Source organism: Adelges cooleyi, unplaced genomic scaffold (genome assembly GCF_023614345.1).
Source record: "Adelges cooleyi isolate 19-005CV unplaced genomic scaffold, UGA_ACOO_1.1 ACOO_flye_CR_arks_rails_tigmint_CR_PRNA_33, whole genome shotgun sequence".
Lineage (NCBI taxonomy): Eukaryota > Metazoa > Arthropoda > Insecta > Hemiptera > Adelgidae > Adelges > Adelges cooleyi.
The window spans coordinates 123,987-146,233 of record NW_026096002.1 but is presented as its reverse complement, the minus strand read 5'-3'; the positions used below and the strand labels follow the sequence as shown (position 1 = coordinate 146,233).

Here is a 22,247-nt window from a genome sequence, read left to right as displayed (position 1 = left end):
TATTAACGTGAAACTTATTTCATTGTTGTTAAATTTAAATGAATTGTTAACTAACATTGTGTTAAGAGTGTATTTAACAATAATTGGTGAAACCGGCTGAATAATAAATATTATTATTGAAGTCCGAACATTGTTCATTTTGATGTCCTTCCTGAAATTCGGCTCCAAGTCGAACGCAGCCACATTATAGTAAGAATTCAACCTGAAATATAGCCGGTGAGATGTTCTACGACGACCCTCATACTGCAATTGTCTTGTATGGTGATCTTTAACCATACCTAGATAGGTTTACAAAATATACTTACATAGTTTGAAAATATTGTCACATTGCAGGTAGGTAGGTATGTTCATTGTAATTGGTATGGTGTGAGTGGATTGTTATCGTGTGTGTGTTACAACTTACAAGGTTCAACAAAGTGGCACGATTTGTGTGCGATTATTAAAATTCGATAACAAAACGAGAGAGAGCGAGGTAGAGAGAGAGAAATTAAGTGAAGTCGACCCGGACACTGTCTTCAGAGCATTGCCACCTAGGGTTGTGAAGTGCCAGCGGCTAAAAAAGTATACCTATTTCAAAAATCGAAAAAAAAAAATGAAACGTATATTAATAAAATTATCAGTCAATTAAAAATACTGAAATTGATAAAATATTTTCACTTGATAATTTTATAAGAAAATCATATAATTTGCGCAATGGGTTCACTCTGGATTTACCTACTTACAAACAGCTAATTGTGCCGACACTCGGAAAAAAGAGAAATAAAGAAAGACACAACAACACATTATTATAAAACAATTTAAAAAACCGTTTCGGAGTAACAATCAACGAGTATTACCTATGCAGCCGGTTTCACCAACTATTGTTAAATACACCCTTAACACAATGTTAGTTAACAGTTCATTTAAATTTAACACCAAGGTTTAAAAAAAAATTAGGTAGTGATAATAGTTATTTCCATTGTTATTCTCAGGACAGACAAGAAATAATAATATTATCTAAATTACAAAATACAATAAATTATGAAATTTGAACCTGTAATGCAAGTGTGTGCCATTCCTTATTACCTAACCTACCTACATAAAAAAAACTTCTGCTTACCTAATAAAGGGTTATCGAAGTTGTCATTTCTGTTGTTCTCTAAACACTCATTAAAAAAAAAAAATCCTCATCAAATGTGTAATTCATTATTATATTAACTAATATGCTCAGTCGACAAAAATTATAAAACAACTTCTGAACTATAATAATATAAACATTATATATAAGTACTACAATACATTTTAACATGCCGACTACGGGTGATTATTTTAACAATGTGTTTAGGCTAACAAATCTCGATGAAACCCAATTTTCACTTAATGGTTGTTAACAAACAAATGTTGATGAAACCGGCTGATTATGATGATAATAATTAATACTTACTTACCTATATATTGTATACATACGTATACCGTTTGTATTGAAACTTGGCTTGGCCGGGCTATCGCGTAAGCGGCATACTTGACAAGGAGAACATGTGGGTCACACAGTAACGGTGGGACAGGTATAGGTATAGGTATACAATATAATATACACAGAGGTCACCCAACTCCTCTGATCTGATAGTTTATTGTACACATGCCGTGTGTGTACGCGCGCTGGCCCGCGTGTGTGTGTGTGATGACAGTAGAAGAAAAAGAAGAAGAATAAGAAAGAGAGAGACAGAGTTGAGCAATTTGAAAGGGTTAATGGACTGAATAGATGTGAGACCCGTCTTACGGGCCACTTACTCGCCGTGTGTGCTCTTCGGATGAACCGGACCACCGCGCACCGCAACAATGCGCATCACTGTACACAAATCTCTTATGTTTTGTTGTTGGGTACACGCACGCGAACCGACACAAGCCTAATGGACGAGTGATTATCCTTGCTGATATTATATGCTATTATAATGCACTAGGTATACATACCTGTAATAATAATAATACTGATACGGATATAATAATATGATGGGTTTTTAAAAAAAAAACATTTTTATCCTCGTCTTTGTCGTTATATATACTTTCTGGCATTATTGTCGACAGAAAATAATAACATTTTTTGTAGGATTTGTATGTGTATGAAATTATTTATAGAACATACTATATAACCGTGATTCTGTGCTATCAACTCGACTCGTAATATTATTTTAAACAGTGATAACTGAGAGGTGCCCCTTATCACAATTCTCTTATCAGGGGCTGTTATCATCTGTCTTCTATCGGGGGCCATTATTATCAGTCACAGATATATATATATATATAATCAACTAGATTGCAAACTAGTGACAAGAATGGGAGTCGACGTCGGCCATTTTTGTGGGATTTATATGTGTATAAAATTATATATATATATATCTGTGATTCTGTGCTATCAACTCAACTTGTAATTATTGTTATAGTCAGCGATAACAGCTATAAACATGTGATAAGCTTCTAATTCCCCTCAAAGATGGCGGAAACTGGTAACTTCATTTATCTCTATTGGCGACATGCACACTTAGCAATCTAATAGACTAATTTATTATATATATATATCCCTCTGTGAGGGATTAGTGATTAAGGGGGGGGGGATCGGTGATAAGAAAAATCACTGATAAGAGGGGAAATTGGTGATAGGAAGGGGACGATCCCTCGCCCAGAGAGAATCTACGGTTTTGTCGACAGACTTTAGTTTAGTAATGTTGTAATAGTGCATAATGACTAAACCAGAATCCTTCTTTTATACCAATAAGTATTTTGACTATATATTAATTGCGGTTTATACCTAATCGACCAATACAGAACGATCACGAATCAAACGATACAATAGCACTCTCTAACGGGTTTTTGTTATCGATTAAAACTCATTTGGTAAATACTAAAGTAACTAAGCACAACGATTCTCACGATTGTCGTTGATCCGCTGGAATATAATAAATCATAAAAAAAATTCTATTATTATATTGTACCTCGTTACTTATGAAACCTATATTATAGAACTAATCAACCATTTATTTTCTCTAGGTCCGTTCGATTTGACTGATTTATGGGTAATAAATTATGTTAAAAAAAATATATATAATTATATAATATATTACCAGAAAAAACAATAACAAAACATAAAAAGATAGAGGAAGTCTGCCAGCTATCTCTCTTATTAAAATAATGCCCATCAAATATGTTGTAGAACCGGTCACGGTTACACTGCCGGAAATTAGTATGTCCGAAATGTTTTCCTTTTACAACTATGATGCTTTCGAAGATCTCAATAGCTGATATTTTTGGGATGTAAAATATTAATTGGGTTTTTTAATTATTGTTTACTCTAATATCGACTCCGTTGCCTAAATTGTGCAAAACGTTTATAACATACCACGTATTATTTTAATTTCCTACTTTTCTCACTGAACATAATATCTATGAGTTGTTGTGGTAATTTTTTGTTGTATCAAATGCATTAATTTTTTTTTTTTTTTTTACAATTTATCGCAATTAATTTTGCCAGAAAAATTAGATTACTCGTTGTGATTTTTGCGTTCACAGTATTACTCATATGTATTTATTAATAAGCGTTTATCATAAGCAAATGTCGATTATGTAAGTTCTCGGCGAATTATTATGTTAATCTTGTAAATTATTAATAGTATAACAGCTCATGTTATAGTATGAAATCGATAGTGAAACAAAGCCCATCCTATTAGTAAACATAATGTTACATGTTGTATTATTAGGTTCAATGTTTTTATATACTGACATTTGTGTTTGAATTTCACTGGTGTACTAACAAATCAGATTAGTGTAAACTGTTGGGTGCATTAGACAACACATTGGCATAATTCTGTGGTCGGACATTTTTGGTCCTTAATTTGTAAAAAAAAAAAAACTCTGCTTTTATTACCAAACTAGTAATAAGTTTTAGCTTGTAACTAAAACCCAACTTTAAGACGGTATAGAAAATTAAAATAAAGGTCGTTTATTTGCCATCGCGATAAGTGCCATTATATAATCCATATATTAATTATATTGTTTTTATTACCGACGGTCGACGATTTACAACATTTAAGTACACTTAAAGTGGGTTTTTTTTTTTTATAATTTTGCAAGTAAATTCATGAAAATAAGTTGTCAATTAACAGCTATACACATTATGTTGTACGTATTGCGTAGAATACATTAAATATCAATTAGAGATAATAGTAAATTGATTCGTTCCATTAGATCAATCAAAGTGAATATATAATTATACTTTTATAATAATGTTTATTAAAACGAAATCGGTTGTCTTGAAAGAAGGCACTGAAATTGGTATTAACACAAAGTTAGTTTTTCTGCGTTTATTTGCATACGTCGCCGTTGGAGGTTAGTTTCAATAATATTATATAGTTTTAATGGACTGCGAAATAATATATATATATATATATATATATATATTTTATGCTGATCTTTTCCCGTTTTTATCTTAAATATGCAGCAGCATATAATATACTAGTGTTATAAATAATAATAATATGTACAATGCACTTGAGTTTATCCTTTATTTTTATCTGTGCGCGATTATCATAAATTTATAATGTGTGTATGTTATATGTATATATATTTTTTTTTTACACCGACTATTTACAACAACGTTTCGATGAAATTGTATTATATTAAAAATTAATTGATAATAACAACGCAATTACTTTTACCTGGCGTGTACGGACTCGATGAGCCTGGATGAGAGCATATCGACACTAAGCCAAATAATTTCCATTTAAAGTAATATTGCTTATTATCCTAAGTGTGACTTTTCAAACATCAAATATAGCGTTCGAAAATTATTACAAAAAAGGGTCATGTCAATATTTGGTTGTAAAAGTGGACTTGTGGACTAATATAGTACAAAATAGTAGCACAAAACTATTATTCATTTCTATTACAATGACCATAAGTAAACTAGATAGGATAGTTTACATAGGGTTACTCTTTACCAAATCAATTATCTATACACCACGTGATAGGGTGACAAAATAGGGAAAATATAAAAAATATAATATTTGTGTAACGTTTTTAGTGCATTATAATATAAGTGTCTTGAATTATGCTTTATTAGATGTTAATCAACTATTGCCTAATATAAGTAACCAAAATGAAATATTATAATATTGAATTATTTTGGTTACGTAAATTGATTGATATATATATATATATATATGTGTTTTTTTAAATTTAATATAACCTCTACTATGTCCTTAAGATATTGTATTTTATCAAATAATTCCTATTCACACCTTTTTTTTTTAGGAACTTTTTTATGTTGACTCTATGACTAAGAAGAACAATAGGTAAGAATACAAATTTAAATAAATTAAATTTTAGTTCACATCGGCAAAAACAATGTATAATACATTCTGAATAAAAACGAAAAATAATAATATTTAAACGAACCATTTTTTTCGAGCTGCGTTTAGTACGATTATAAAAACACACAACGAATGACTTGCACTGGATTTTAATTGTAAGTAGTAAAAAACTATTTTGTTATACATTCCTATTGTGTAAATAAATTCATTTCGATTTAATAGTCTGTAGTAGTAAGTATTAATAAGTAATAGTAGTAGTAGTAATAAGTAAGGGAAGTCCAGTGTTCACGGATAAAAATTCAATTATCGATAAAAGAATTGCACTTAATGACAATATTGTGCTTAAAAATTAATTTATTACTATGTGGGTGGGATACGAATAGGGTTGTATCGTAATTAACAATATAATGAAAATATTTCAATTACCTGTTGTCTGTTGATTCACTCACACGACCTGGAAATTGACTACTACACCTAAGTGTAATTTTCCCCTATTTTTCGGTGGTGGCTTTCCTTAAAATAAAAATAAAAAGTTTGACTACAGATTTTTGATAAAATTCTATGTCCATTAATCCATTATGTCTACTTTTGGTCTAATTTTCAGATCTAAACCCCTAAAATTAGCAACTGTATCAAGAATATTTACTCTTGGATGATAAATGCATCGTTTTGAGATAATTTAACCGTCGATCATTTTGTAAGGAATCGATGTCAATGTTTAAATGGTTTTTTTTTTTTTTGTAAAAATATTTCAACGCAGACAAAACGTCTACGTTCCGCAATACCGGTGGAACGAGGGCATCCATAGTACACAGTAAGGCAAATGTATACAAAGTAACGGAATCGAATGTAATTAGAATCGTGCATCTTTATGGCCGTCTCTGATTAATAAGACGGCTTCGGTGTGGTAACAAGCAAATCGGTTGCCTAACGACCATGGGAATCGAAGCTGACAATGAAGAGAAATGCACGATTAACCAGAAATGTATAATAATATCTAGTTTAACGAGATATCTATTTGTGCGGTACATTGTTTTTTTTTTTTTTTACATTGTTGAGTCGTTAATGATTTAATTATTGTTGACCCAATTCGTTTGTGATCGAGCTGATATGTATACCAAACCTGGCAGAAAGTAAAATCGTGGCTAAATCAAAAGAAACCGAAGATATTATTTCGATGCCCTCGTTTTGAAAATTGCATGTTGCTTGACTTGTATGGGTACTTCAAGACAAACCGTGAAAGAAGACTAACTAAAAAGGTGCAAATTGATTATAATATACTGAATTGCCTCTCAAACCCAGGTAGTCGATATTTTCACTCTTAAAGGTACCTACTTTCGAATTGGCTGCCAAGATGTCACTTTTAAAATGGCTCTCTCGACATTTGATCCGTAAATACATTGGTTACCAAAATGACATTATTATTTTCTTATATTTTGCAAAAAAAGTTTTATAGACTAAAAAATATGACTAAAAATAATTTTTAAAAAATGGAATAGGTATTTTATTACAGTCATTACTGTAGGTCATCACTTATGGGTATTAAAATTAAATTATAACTCATAGATTTGTTGCTAATGTTTGTATGTGCTGATATCTAAATATTTCACCGCAGTATGTCATATATTTAAATTTAATGAGAATTCTTTTTAGTCTGGATTATTTTGTCTGTGTGGACTTTCTACACTAGAGCTTCTTACAATTATTATTATAATTATAGTAGCAAGGCTGAACACAATACAGTTCATTTAGGAAACTGTAGATAATCGGATGCGGTGAATAAAATAGCTGAGCAATAATGATTAGATAAAAATTTTAATTAAATCCATTGCTAGATGTATATAACATATAACACAACATGTATATAACATTATATAGGTAACATGAGCGTCACATACATTTCCAACTTTCATATGAAGTATAATATTTTGAGAACCGCTTGTTATTTAGGAGCCAATTCAACGCTCAACAGGGACATTATATAAGTCATAACATACTCAAATCATGTGCATAAAAGTTTGTGGAAAATTGACACAACATTAAATTCTTAACTAATCCCAGTGAGATATTGAGTGGCTCACGGTGGATAAAACCACCTGTATAGGTTAATTTTAGATCATATACTTCCGGGTCCTGTGAATAATTATATGCATACAAATATTATCATGTATAATGTGGTTTCATCATAAGTCATATTCAACAAACACTTGGATGGGAATTTTTATAAAATCAACAATCGAAAACATCATTAACCTACTAGAGTTTTGCGCATAATTAAGATAAAAAAAAAAATTAACAAACTAGCAATATTAATTATAACTTATTTGCCTAAAAATTATTTCAACCAACGCTATTGCGCGAGATTAAATCTAAATCAAAAAGCTTACTCCGTTGACCTACCTGCCGTGAATAATAATCGTACAAACCTTGTGAGGAATTATAGGTAACCCGGAAAATAACTACATATGATACATTTTTGAAACAGCTTATGTATTTAGTTTATCTGAAAAACACAATATCATAATATCGTTCGCCACCAACCGCAATAAATTAGTGAACTTATCGTTAGTTATACTTATAGAAGAAACTGGGATGTGGAATATTATTAAGTACCTCTATTTTAAACAGTGGAACACTGTACCACACCCGAACGATGCCAATCGGTAGACGGGTAAAAATAACTATAGGTAATAAAAAGTATTCTTTAATCTAAAAAACAGGTTTACCGTGTAGGTACACAAGTAGTAGTAATAATAATAATAATAATATATTCTTGTGCATTATACCGCCGAGCGATAGAATATTCTTTCTATTGCAATAATACGTCTTTAATTCATAAAATATGTATATAAGTAGTAATAGGATTAATATATATATATATATATATATATATATAATTAAAATAAAATACAAATCCTTCGTTGTGAATACCGCATAGGTTTTATAATGGACATCTTTGAACCATTCCGAACTGATGCCAAATCGAATATAAAAGAAATATGTATTTTATTCAAATTTAAACAGTTAATAGTTATAAGTATCAGTTAGTTGGCCTTAATTTTCAAAGTCTTGCTAATAAGATTAAAAAGAGCGTTTGTAAAAATAACAATTTTTGATTTTGTAGAATTCCTATGGAAAAGTGACTAAGAACATTTTAAAAGTGTATATATTTTTTTTTTGAAGATTAATTTTGAACGTCTTAACTTCTGAAATAACAAGTAACATGATATCAGTATTAATATCAAGATGTCCTGGAATCTAAAATCTCTAATCTATTATCTATTTATCTATCAATCTAATCTATTTATCTCTAATTCCCTATCTCTATTAATTCACCTCCATAACCCTGTTTCTCCTATTTAAATCTCATTAAAAAATAAACATAGGTTTTTTTGAATAGCACTAATCCTCCCCCACAGCGCAAATCTTCATCCATGACTTTATCTGATCTAGTTCAATGTTCATTCACTACACAACTTTAAAGTCTTATATCATAAAAACACATATTTCCACTAAATGGCACAGATGTGTGTTATGTAAAATAATATTCACCCATTTTATGAGAAATCTACTTTATGACTAATGTTATTCATTATATGTTATACTTTAATGTTGTTCGTGTTTAAGTTTCACTGGTCATATTCGGTACTATACTTTTTTTTTTTAAATCTTTGTAACTTTTTTTCTGATGGATATTTTGAAAAACGCAAACGGGAATCGTTTAGGAATCTTGTTTTTAATTACATTTTTTTTTTTTAGATGTTTTATATACTATGTATATAAACACTCATACGCATTGGGTATATATTATAGCATTCTGACTCATAAGCCCACGTGCTTCATAATAATTGCCTTATCCAAATCGCAGGCCGACAGGTCACCGTTACCTCGTCGGATTTGTTTCAAAATAATAAAAACAATTAATTACGCTATTAGTCATCGTACCTAAATTTTTTTTTATTGTGGAATAATAAAAACGTTTCAAACGGTCCAAGTGTGTTTGACTAAGCCATTTAGAGTATAAAGGGAGTACCCTGGAAATTATTTATATTTTTAAGCAGTTCAAAGCGGCTTTTTGTATTCAAAAGTCTGAAAATTAGACTTTTAGATTACCTCTTTAAGGAATAACCTATGTGTACTGTTTACAGTCTTTTTGTTTATAACAGAAACAATTAAAAAAATAATCCAAACCATACGACCGTAGGCCTTGTACTTATAAAAAATAGGTCATGGTTAAAAATGTAAGAAACCAAACAATGTATAAAAAAAAAAAAAAATAGAATAATTTACACTAATGCATACATTATCTACACATTGTTGCCAAACGTTCTTACCCACAAAGTACAAATCTCAAAAAACGTTTAAGTAATAATAATTCTAACTGAATGTTTGAACAAAGGGCGGATTGCAAGCACAATCTGGGATAACATTTTTTACTTGAATATATTTATTTGAATCAGTTTAGTTTAAATTATATACTTTCGCATATAATATTATTTATTTGTAGTTATTATAGTAATATATTATCAGCCGGTTTTAGCAACTATTGTTAAATACACTCATAACACAATGTTAGTTAACGATTCATTTAAATATTTTAACATATGGTTAAATATAATAAGTTTCACCATAACATTGTTATTGTTAAATTCTATTTGTGAAGTTAACAAATCGTTAATTGGGTTACCAAAGCGGTTACCTCGATTCCAACGTTCTCATTGGTTATCAAGATATGTGATAACTGATAAGTGATTGTATTATTTAATTTGTCAATTTGGTATTATTTGGCATTTTGTTTCACTTTCTTTTAACGTTTCGGTTTACATAAATAATTAATATATAATGTTTTAACACATTGTTTAGATAGTCTATACCTTTCTAAAAATAGTTTGTCATCAAGGTCATTAAAATGATTTTTTCTATTTTGAAGGACTAAAAAAAGATAGGGAGTGTTAAGAATTATTTCCATTGTTAGGACAGGCAATACATAATAATAATATCTAAATTACCAAATACAATAAATTATGATATTAAACCTAAAATATAAGCCTGTGCCATTCCTTTTTACCTAATCTACCTACATAAAACAACTTCTGCTTAAAGGGTTATCGAAGTTGTCTTTTCTATTGCTCTCCAAATACTCAATATAAAGAAGTTCCTCATCAAATGTGTAATTAATTTTTATATATTACTAATATACTCAGTCAACAAAAATTATGAAACAATTTCTGAACTCTAATAATATAAATATATAGATATAAGTACTACAATACATATTTTTAACAAGCCGTTTTTGGGTGATTAAATTAACAATCGTTTTACCAATGTGTTAAGGCTAACAAATCTGGACGAAACCCAATTCGCACTAACTAGTTGTTAATTAATATAATTAACAATAAGTTAAATTCTTAACAAATGTTGGTGAAACCGGCTGACTATATATTATAAAATATGGTCTGGTGGGATATTAATTGTAAATGCAAAATACAAATTGGTAAAACTCAAATGCAATTTGATTGCAGAAAAATCTATACGCCTCGCTGTACAAGGTATTATAAAACAGTAATTAAAAAAAAAAAATTTAGTATGATAACGTTAGCGAATTTTAACATATAAAATATATATATATATATATATATTTATTTAGTACGGTCCACACTATATAAACATTTTACTCTGTCCTGTAGTGCAGTATACAATCGGTATTGTACCGAATGCACACGGTGAAATCAATTAATTTCAGAACGTCTTATCTTGATAAAATTTCTTTACTGCAATCTGTAACAGCTATCCACTGTAGGACTGCCACTATCGGTAGAATCGTCAGTGTTCGTGGTCTACAACCCTCGAATTAAAAAAAAAATACATCATCCGAAGTTTGAAATTTCATTTACTGGCATATTATTTCATTTTTTTTTTTATAGCATATTTTTCCACTATAAATCGTCTAATTGTAACGTTTGACCGTATACAATCTGAGGAAGTGTTTTTATAGTCAAGTGTCGTACGGTTGAAAATAGTATACTAAAAAAAAACAACGATGGAACAAGCTCCGAAACAACGTAAGTAGTTTTTTTTTTTTCTTTCAATTTTTCATCAAACTAATTTTAATCCGAATAGTCTTTTTCCTGGGTGGATCATACTACAAGTGGGATATTTTTAATTAAATTTAAGTATAATTATTGTAAACCGAGATTTTTTTTTATTGATTTTTTTTAATAAAAATCGTCTATTTTATCGCCTTTGATTTGAGTATGAATTCAATTAACATTAAGCGATTTAATTTGCTCAGGTTAACGTTATTTATTGTAGTATTATAAACAACTACTTAGTTTTTTTTCTTCGTTAGGTCATTAAAACTTATTGATTAATTATTAATAAGTTAATAATACCGGAATTTAATTACTTCCGGTATTTATATTAGCGATGAGTTTTTTTTAAAATTATTATTATCTCATTTTTAATAAAAATTCCATTTCGGTATGAATTAAATTTAAAAAAATCAATTACATATTGTTGCAATTAAGTGTAAAAAAATGGCAACAAATATTTTACGCATTAAAACCAAATAATTGGTTTTTCCTTACAACCGAATGTTTGTTAAAGAATAAAACTAGTTTTTTGCCAACTTAAAAACTATCTAACGAAGTATAAATAATTCGACAACAAAAGGAAACCAATTATTTTTTATTATCTAAATCATAACTATAAAAAAATGTTTCTAGCATAGTAATTATCGGAAGAGTTCTTAACAACACACATTTGTGTTCTTGGCAACTAATATATTATTATAATATTAGCGGCTTAATTGAAAAAAAAAAATCAATCAAGTTTGGAGATTTTACTAAACGTTAAAATCAATCACACGACCCAACGCCAAAATTAATGATAATAATTATGATGATAATAATATAATAACTCCTATTAATAACAGTCTTTACTTTTTTAGCCGGGCGGAGTAGGCGGTTGAGTTTTTTAAAAAATTTTTTCTTCTTAAACGATTACGGAGCTAATATTGACATAAAACTAATTTGTGCGGCCAACCCATCTTTGGGTTAATGATCGGTTTAATTTTTCAATACTGCCATTATCGTTAAAGTGAAAATTTCACGGACACCGTGCTGGGGAACCTACGTTAAAAAATGTTTATACAAGTTGGAAAAAAATCATACTCGACCGATTAAAGAAATAACTTTTGTTCAAAGCGAGCCGCCCACAAACATACAAATACTTACAAGACAATTGTTCAAACTTACAGTGCAAAAAAAACACTTAACCTCAAAGTTTATCCCTTCGGAATCGAGCAAAAAACAACTTAACCCTTTGTCATAATTTTCAATTTCAAAAAAAGGCGGCAAACTTGTGAAGGATATTTTTGATGAGTTAAAGTGAAAAATCATCAACCCTTTCCACGGAATGGGTAAACTTTTTTATTTTTTAAAAAATCTGATAGATCTATGCAATGATAGTAGATAATTCTGAATGATAACACATTAGGGGACATCTCTACTTATTAACTGCTAGTCACAAAAATAAAAAAAGTAATATATGTCTTTAAACGTTGATAGTTATTTTTTTAATTAATAAACTATTGTTGTTGTTAAATCAAGACTTTCAAGGTTATTTGATTGTTAAAGAAATATAATTATCGAAATTAAAATGTCAATGAAAATAATAATAAGCATTACACAATTAATTACTTTATGAATTTGGTAACGAAATATAGTATCAACAAACACATAACAATAATTGATGACCATAACCGTTTGACAATCATTGACATTGTCAGAATCATGTTGATATCTTATAATAATAATATATTCGTATAAGATTCATCGTTTATCATGTCTAATGAAATATTTTTCTAGATTTATTTTGTAAGTAATTGTGCTAATTAGCAGTAAACTTATTAATGTCATGTGCTCTAGTTAAAACGAAAACGTCAACAAAGTCTCGCCAAGTCAGGGTCGGTCATGTACTACGTAAAATTCTTTGATTTTTAGCTAAAATTGACAGTCTTTTTAGTTGTAAATAACTTAAATAATTTATTTTCTATCTTCTCGACCAGCTCCTTCCAATGAGCTTAGAATCGACTCTCTGTCTCTTATAGTTTTCAGAGAAAGTTAAGCTTTTTTAAGATGTTTTTTTTTCTGAGGTTACACAATTTGATCTGTATGTAAATTATCTTATATAAAAGCCAAGTCAAACGTCTATCATCTCACTAAAAATTTTGTAGCATTTTGTTTTGACATGGATACGTTGCGCGATTTAGCGGCTGATAAATAATTATCTGATAAGAGATATAAGATTGTAGATAAGAGATAAGAGATAAGCGGTTGGAGATAAGAGATTAGGGTATTCCTATTAAGGATATAAGGATAGTCAAATTCATTTGTTAGTTGGGCACTTACTTAAATTGATTTATGAGAAATGTTAAATATTGATAAATATAGCCAGTGAATCGATTGAGGCCAGATCTAACTTCGACAAAACCGTTTTGTGGGTGTTTCGTTCAACCTCTCAATCGAATCACGCGTGTAACCGATGGTTTTAGCAATGGGGCCTTTTGTACTTAAGCCCGCTCGTTAGGTCGTAGACACCCCACGGACTTTTGCCCTTTAAGAAAACAATCCGTACGATACATTTAGGTTACGCATCAATAAATAATTTAATATATATACTTTATAAATAAAAATTAAGTGCGTTCCGAGTAACGGCGTTCTCTAACAATATGTATATATATATGTAATAATGGCCGAGATAAGAAAACGTTGGCAATCAACAAAATATAATAAACTCAACTGGCGTGATTGTAATATTGTATTGAAATACATACCCAAGACGTTAGCGCTGATATTGTGTGCCTTAGAACGGTCATTCGACATTGAGCCGTCCAAGTTTTTAAGCGTCCATTTAATGCGCAAAAACCGTTTGTGTTTTTTTTTTTCGTATTAAAATATTAATGCAAACAACCTCACTTGTACGACTTTTGGTTAGCCATTGATTTTGGTTTGTTTTATAGTTTTACTTTCTCGCGGCAGCAGTTCCAATTTCTTCGGAATGTCAGAAGACGCTTTCGTAGTGGCGCCCACTAGAAAACACACGGCAACCGTAAGTACAGCGAAAATAGAGAAAACATATTACAATATTTTCGTTAAAACTATTACATATTTTTGATTTTAGATCATTTTCATGCACGGTCTCGGCGAAACTGGGTACGTACAAGACAATACAAATAAATCAGTACCTACAATATTATTGTGGCATGTACCACCTACTTAACATGTTAAACTGTACTTGAAATTAAGCCGGCGAGAATCGTGCCTTTGCCCTTTGGCCTGACCTTTGCCCCGACGACACCGCTTAAAATTGAAATAAGACTAAAATATTTACGGTACTGATTTTTTTTGTTAAACCAATTGTTTAATATTAAACAGCCAGAGAGAGAAGGTCGCCGTACACAAATAACAACATAACATCATTACCGTATCGAATGTGGCTATAAACATAATACTAAAAATCTAATAACATTGCGCAATCGATGATCGCTGTAGGATAGGTTATATTTTATGATAAAAAAAGCACATGTACGTGGAATGAAAAATACACGAATTCAGAATATTATCAGCAAAAAAATAAAAATTAAAAAAATGACTATAAAGCAATAATACCTTCAAAGTCATACAACTAACAGGTTCAATGGCGTCGAATTATACCTTAATCTGTACTCCATTGTGATGTAATGATAACAGCTAAGGTTGAAGGACAGCGTGCAATGTTATAACGTAGAAATTAAAAGATGTTTGTTCGTTTCCACTTTGTCCGGACAAACTCTTATTAGTAATATTTCACTGTTGGGCAATTCATTTTTAAAAAATTTGAGGGGAGTGCGGATGAGTTTTTATAATATACAATTTTGAATAACTGCAGTGAATGAACTATACATATATTAGATCTTAAGTTCTCAAACTCTTCACTGCACTTCTACAGTGTCAAGGTGATTCTGATAAGACCACAAAAACAGAACCCGTTCATCGGTTCAGATACCTGCTCGGCTAATGACAAATTTAGCTAAAATTGCCAGTCCTTTTAATTGTAAAAAACTTAAATAATTTATTTGTATCTTCTCGATGAAACCTTTTTTTGATGAGCTTAGAATCAACGTTTTATCTCGCATAGTTTAAGATAAAATTGTAAATGAAGCGTCCACAAGATGTGACACATAGACAACACTTTTTTTTTCATTTCAATAACCAATTCAAATAAATCAACAAAGTAAATAATAATAATAAGTATTTATATTCCAGCGAGAAATGGTCGAAGATACTGTCGAAACTAACGAAACCCAACGTCAAAGTGATTTGCCCAAACGCGTGAGTACAACATTTTATTATCTAAAACAAGTGTAACCGACAGTGATGGAATTATGAAAATATTGAAAACGGCGGACGCATCTGTTTTTGAAAGACGTTTACAATTTATTCAACGGTATATTTGTGATGGAGATTTCGGGGAGAATGTAACGCGAAGGGACAACTTGGAGATTGACAGAATATAAATCGTTTCCTTTTTATGTAAAATTTAGTGTTGGACATTTTTCGTGCGAAATATTCATTAAAAGCTAAAAAAGTTACAAAATTATATTTTTTACACGGTCATGATTATTATTTCTTGGTATTTTTACTATTTGATCAGTGCCTTTTGCAGTATCTTTGGCGTAACGTTTTTTAAAGCCATCATCATAGCACTCTCTATTCCGTCTGCGCATCTTTTGTTCGGTGTTCCACTCTCACTGCCTCTGCCTCGTCTCTCTTCAAGACACGACCGAACCATCTCAACCTATTCTCTCTCATTTTCTCCCAACAATTGATGCACAACTCCTAGACTCACCCAATATGTATCCATTTCATTTGCGGTTAATACTTGCTTTTTCTCACAGGAAAAAGTTACCGTTGACGTTAAACAAGGGTTTCCCGACCGCAGCCTGGTTCGACATTCACCATCTGGACGAACACACGCCCGAAGACGAATCGAGCATCTTGCGTGCAATGGACAACCTCCATGGAATCATCGACCAGGAGCTGTCTACTAGCAGGGTGCCTGCTAGCAAAGTCATCATAGGAGGGTTCTCTCAGGGCGGCGCTTTGGCTGTGTACTCTGCCCTTAACTACCCAAAACGCTTTGGCGGAATCTTCATCATGTCCAGTTGGATCCCCATGAACAAAACTTTTCCCGACGTGAGTTACTCTGAAGATTTTCGGAAAATTGATTGAGACGGTCTGGGCATGTTGAAAGAAGTGAGAAAAGCTAAATAGTAAAACAAGTGGCAGAGATCAGAAATAGGTAGACCTAATTAGTAGTGGGTGGATGTGTTAAATGAAAATATACAGAAATAAGCGGATTTGGCTGGCCGACTCCATTTGTATGGCAAATGGCGAATAATGAGATTGATTCCCGGACCTTTCCCTATAGCGAATGGATCCTTTCCCAATCCTCTTGAACTTTGTTGTGCAGTTAATTGCTGGCAAACAACAATGAAACTCGTTCTGATAAAATATATTATTTTACATTTTTGTCATTTTAGGCGGCTTCTAGTAACGAAAACACTCCAACATTGCACTGTCACGGGACGGACGACCCGGTCATTCCTTTCAGATGGGGACAGATAACATCTGACGTTATGTCCGACCTGAACCCTAAGTACGTGTTCAATGTCTACGAAGGATTAAAGCACGAAGTCAACGAAAAAGTAAACTATATAAACATTTTGTCGTACACTATGAGTCTTACATTGGGCATTTCCGTTTTAGGAGCTTCAAGATATCAAGACTTTCATTGACAAAATTCTACCATAGAGAATCCATCCATCAATGCATTTATAGAGTAATACGTTTTGCAAACATTATGTAAACTTCCGTATGTGTTAAACAATTAAATTTATTATTATTATTATTATTATTGATTAATATCTGAGACGACTACTACTAAGTATTAGGTATACGAATATTAAAGAATAATATGCTATATTTATAATACATGTGAGTACTTAAAATAAATATACTGTTTAAAATTCGACCATTATACTTGACTCCGACTTATTGCAATTGTGTCAACTATAGTGCACTTAATTGCATTGTATTAATAACAAACACATGGTAGAGTAATTTTAATAAGTATCAGTTAATTTTAATCAGGGTTCGAATCATATCTGTCTGATAGGCTCCAATATGTAAAAATCCATAGGTGTAAGTCAAAGGTCTGGTCTGTCACTTCTGGAATTCTTCAAGGTGGACATCTCTCCACTTAAGTATTTGGACTATTCCTCAATGGCATAAAAAAGTCTTCCCGAACCTTAAACATCTCCTCGCCTTTGCTGAAGACATGGAGATTATCCGACTGTTTACTGTTACAGCGTGGGTTTGATGAGCTGGTCTTAATTCCGTCGAGTTGCATCCAAATGTAGACAAATGCCAGTCTAAGACCTTTTCTAGACCTTCCATTCCCTACCTAACCTAACCTTCTGAGTTGGCTAAGTTGACGATTTCTTTTAAACCTTAAGTTTCCTCCGTACACGGATCGCTTCTAGACGTCTTGCCGATACTCAAAAACCGAAATAACTCGAAATGGTTTTTCTGAACCAACGGTAGTGAAAAATATGTTGTTTAGTATAAAACTTCATAATCGATTTTTGTATGATAATATGGTATCGTTTAATAAACAGGTCCGTCAGATTACACGCTAGAGTCTAGAAATGATTAATAACGACACCAATGGACAGGACAAGTCGGTTGATGAGTTTGATCATTTCCTGTGGTCTCGATAAATTACAATCTCTATATATATATATATTTTTTTTTTTTTAATTAAACGAAAAAATCTGTTTATACGACAGCGATTAGCATCGCAGTATGAGTTATCATGACTGGATTTTGTAACCTCAATAGACCGCAATAGCGCATATTTTTGTCCGGTCTGGTGTGAAGCCAATCGGTAATGCGAGAAACAGGATTGCATGTGCACTCATCTTGTTGTATGGGCGTTGACAAACACAGTCACACACATCACTTAACTGTTCCTACCGGTAGAAGATTCAGTTGAACTGTTGAGAATTATTAACCCTAATATGATGAAATCATGGGTTTACTTAAATCATGTCCATCCTCTGTGCCCTGAATAAGAAAAAGAGTATACTCGTGATTTGAATAATGTAACTGGCCGTTTGGATTTATTTGAACTTAACGACAATCTCCACAGCAAGTAATACCGGCAAGAGATAAACGTTTAAAAAAAAAATAATAATTCAAAAGTTTACATATTTTGTACAATATTTTTTGCGCAATCAGGAAAAACGATCAACTATTTTGCACGGTGTTACTTGAGCGGTGTTATTAATTACCTTTGTAATTTTTCAAATGCTATTGGAAAAACATATTATAACACTTGCCGGTGAATAATTGCCAACATACCGGATTAATGTCATTGTATAAGAAAAAAAAACACCACTGGAAGTGACATCTTGTTTGCATTTATAAGAAAATAACTCTGACTCGACTTACGGTGTACACGTTTATTTATAAAATAAAAAAAATAAAAAGTAACCAAGTGATAGGAAATAAAACAATAATTAATCAGACAAGTATGGAAAAGCAAACAACACATACACACAAGACGACACCCTGGCGGTAAGTCGACAAGTTTATAATTTTCGTGTAGTGCAAACGGATGAAATATAGGTTTAGTTAATCATTATAATGTACCAGACAGGTTATAATTGTCATTAGTCACCTCGGGTGGACCCCATACGTTAGTCGCAGCACGGACAGTATGGAATATTCTTCAGATATGGTGGTACTACCGTTAAACGTTGACAAACCACTAAAAAGATCATTAACCCTTTTTCCCTGGAAGGGGTGGAAACTTTTACTTTGTTTCTAAATTTCGAGCAAAGTTTCAAATCTTTAGGTCTGAAAATTAAACCCGAGGTAGATCTAGGAAGGGGCTATAACATGGTATACAATTTTCCCATACATTTTTAGTCAAACACTAGGTTGCTATGGTAGAGTGAATCAACAGACAACAGGTGTCCGAAAACAAGTGCTCCGTCCCACTGTGCTGGCTTTTTTCTTTTGATAAAATCATATGGGTGTACTTACAAATAGAAAATACATTTTTTATTTACATTTGTTATTGCAAAACGAATACCTAATTAAATACCTATTAAAACAATACAAATATGGTATGGCGATAAAACTCATGGCGCTATTTTCGCGTCACGCTGAGACATTAGTGATAAGAGACAAGATATAAACGATAAGAGATAAGAGACAAGTGATAAGATATAACCATAGATATACCGTCTTCGAATTATCAGTGAAGCTGAGGCCGTATGCAGTGTAGGCACAATTTGGTAAACAAACGTTATCAATATTAGGCTTTATCATCTTGTATAAATTACCCATAGACCTTTTACTAGGTCTACGAATTACCTTATGCCTTTAGACATTTTAATTTTACCCGTTGTCGTGTCTACATTACATATGGCGGCGGCTTAAACTAATTTCAGGGTGATTATGAAAAAGACGGCTATCTAGTATTAGTATAAATATCAATGGATATAACATAAACGTGATAAGCGATAACAGATGAATGATAAGAGATAAGAGATAGCAGCTAACAGATTTACCGAAACATATCCGCGGTTAAATGTTTTTCGGTTGATCGAAGAAAATTACTGAAGTTTTTTTTTTGTTTAGACATTACCCATGTAATATTAATTTTCTCCTATTCCTATATATTATCACAGAGAAACATATTGTTGTCGGCGGTCGACACGGTCGCGGTCTAGGATTAACGACGCTAAATCATCACCATCATCTTCATATAGGTACATAATTATTATTGTGTTCGAACACTATTATCAGGTGTTATTTATAATACCTACAAGAAGTGTCCATGCGGATGGGAAAAAATGCGGATTGGTCGGTTTGTACTGCTTATACTTACTTATTACTACCCGTGGAGCGGCGGAACCGATTTTTGGTGTTCGGAAGTGTTTTTTTTATTCTCCGGTTTTTTGTAATAATATTATTATTTTACTCGTCCGGGATTTATCGGCCATCGCGAAGGATTTCACAACTAAAAACCCGGTCGTCCCGACACCCGACGGTTGATTAACGATTAACCACAGTTATTATACGAAAAATATATATATATATATATATTATCATCGCACGCTATGCCGTCCAAGCCGAATAATAATAATGATCATCGTTTGTTGTATAACTGCAGTTATTATAGTACAACAACGTCTAGGCCACACATAATGGCAAACACTAATTTTCAAAAACCGGTACGGCTATGTAAGAAAACAAGCCGGGGTCAAGTCGGCTATTTATATTATATCGGCTGAACCGTTTAGCACATTAAGAAATTTGTTGTTCACAGGTTGTAGTACTTTTGACCCCTCGAAGGTACAAACTAATGATGATAATAGTACTATATACGGTTTCTGGTCGATTGATATTTGCTATTCAAGTTCCGGTTGCAGTTGCAAAACACCAACTATTGTTAAATAAACTCTTAACACAATGTTAGTTAACAATTCATTTAAATTTAACATCTGGTTAAATTAAATAAGTTTCACCGTGACATTATCATTGTTGAATTCTATTTGTTAAGTTAACAAAACGTTAGTTGGGTTACCAATGTGGTTACCTCGATTCCAACGTTCTCATTGGTTATTAAGATATGTAATAACTGATAAGTGATTGTATTATATAATTTGTCAGTTTGTTATTATTTGGCGTTTTATTTTAATTTCTTATAACGTTTCGGTTTATATAAATAATTTATATATAATTGTTTTAACACATTGTTTAGATAGTCTATACTTTTCTAAAAAGAATTTGTCATCAAGGACATTAAAATATGTTTTTCTATTTTGAAGGCCTAAAAAAAAGTTAGTAATGACAAGAATTATTTCCATTGTTACACTCAGGACAGGCAAGACATAATAATATTATCTAAATTACAAAACACAATAAAATGTGATATTTGAACCTGTAATGCAAGTGTGTGCCATTCCTTTTTACCTAATCTACCTACATAAAATAACTTCTGCTAACCTAATAAAGAGTTATCGAAGTCGTCATTTCTATTGTTTTCCTATAAACTCAATATAAAGAAGTTCCTCATCAAATGTGTAATTCATTATTATATAATTATATATTACTAGTATACTCAGTCAACAAAAATTATGAAATAATTTCTGAACTATAATTATATAAATATTATCTAAAAGTACTACAAACATTTTAACAAGCCGATTTCGGGTGATTAATTTAACAATGTGTTAAGGCTAACAAATCTCGATCAAACCCAATTTTCACTAACTAGTTGTTAAGTATAATTAACCATAAGTTAAATTCTTAACATATGTTGGTGAAACCGGCTGCATTAGAACTATAGTCTGTCCCACGAGAGAACGGGCCTGCTCGGAAACAGCATAATATTTGGTATATTACAAGCAGACACACCGCCAAAAGAGAGTCAGTGCTAGTAATTAAAATGAATATAAGTTCATCTCTTCTTTCTAAAAACGATAAACCCGACACAAAGTTCTGGTTTTAATCATAGATTCAATTTCAAAGTATTTGTTTAAAGTAAAAGTTTATGTTAAACAAATTATACTCAAACGATATTTAAATTGTCATGCCTATCAATGTATGGGAATACTTAAAACAAAAGTTCTATAAAAAGTAATTTTTTAATTATTTTATTTTTATAAAAGTCTACTTAAAAACGTTTTATCAAAAAATGGTAGTATAACCTTTCAATAAAACCTTTGTAATTGAAACTTTTAAATAACGTTTGTGATGTTACTTTTTGAAAAAGGTACTTCTGTTT

The 22,247-nt window shown here is 31.3% G+C and overlaps 2 protein-coding genes across 5 annotated transcripts in view; one reads left to right on the top strand and one right to left on the bottom strand.

Annotated features, from left to right (window-relative positions):
• LOC126840004 (acyl-protein thioesterase 2-like) overlaps positions 1–17,425 on the top strand; it is a 29,752-nt gene extending 12,327 nt beyond the window's left edge. Inside the window, exons 1-7 of one of the 3 annotated variants that reach the window (XM_050575484.1) lie at positions 11,029–11,404; positions 14,365–14,453; positions 14,526–14,557; positions 15,650–15,715; positions 16,282–16,579; positions 16,927–17,091; positions 17,153–17,425. In XM_050575484.1, coding sequence (XP_050431441.1) covers positions 11,383–11,404; positions 14,365–14,453; positions 14,526–14,557; positions 15,650–15,715; positions 16,282–16,579; positions 16,927–17,091; positions 17,153–17,197 — 717 coding nt within the window. In that variant the 5' untranslated portion in view covers positions 11,029–11,382 and the 3' untranslated portion in view covers positions 17,198–17,425. Of the gene's footprint in view, positions 1–11,028; positions 11,405–14,243; positions 14,272–14,364; positions 14,454–14,525; positions 14,558–15,649; positions 15,716–16,281; positions 16,580–16,926; positions 17,092–17,152 lie in introns of those variants that run through there. The other 2 variants (XM_050575485.1, XM_050575483.1) reach the window with 2 other exon arrangements.
• LOC126840003 (uncharacterized) overlaps positions 1–20,648 on the bottom strand; it is a 59,633-nt gene extending 38,985 nt beyond the window's left edge. Inside the window, exon 1 of one of the 2 annotated variants that reach the window (XM_050575482.1) lies at positions 20,346–20,648. Coding sequence is in view for 1 of the 2 variants with exons in the window: in XM_050575481.1 (XP_050431438.1) it covers positions 14,179–14,227 (49 nt within the window). In the remaining variant the exon portion in view is untranslated. Of the gene's footprint in view, positions 1–14,178; positions 14,435–20,345 lie in introns of those variants that run through there. The other variant, XM_050575481.1, reaches the window with a different exon arrangement.
• Positions 20,649–22,247: the final 1,599 nt, after the last annotated feature.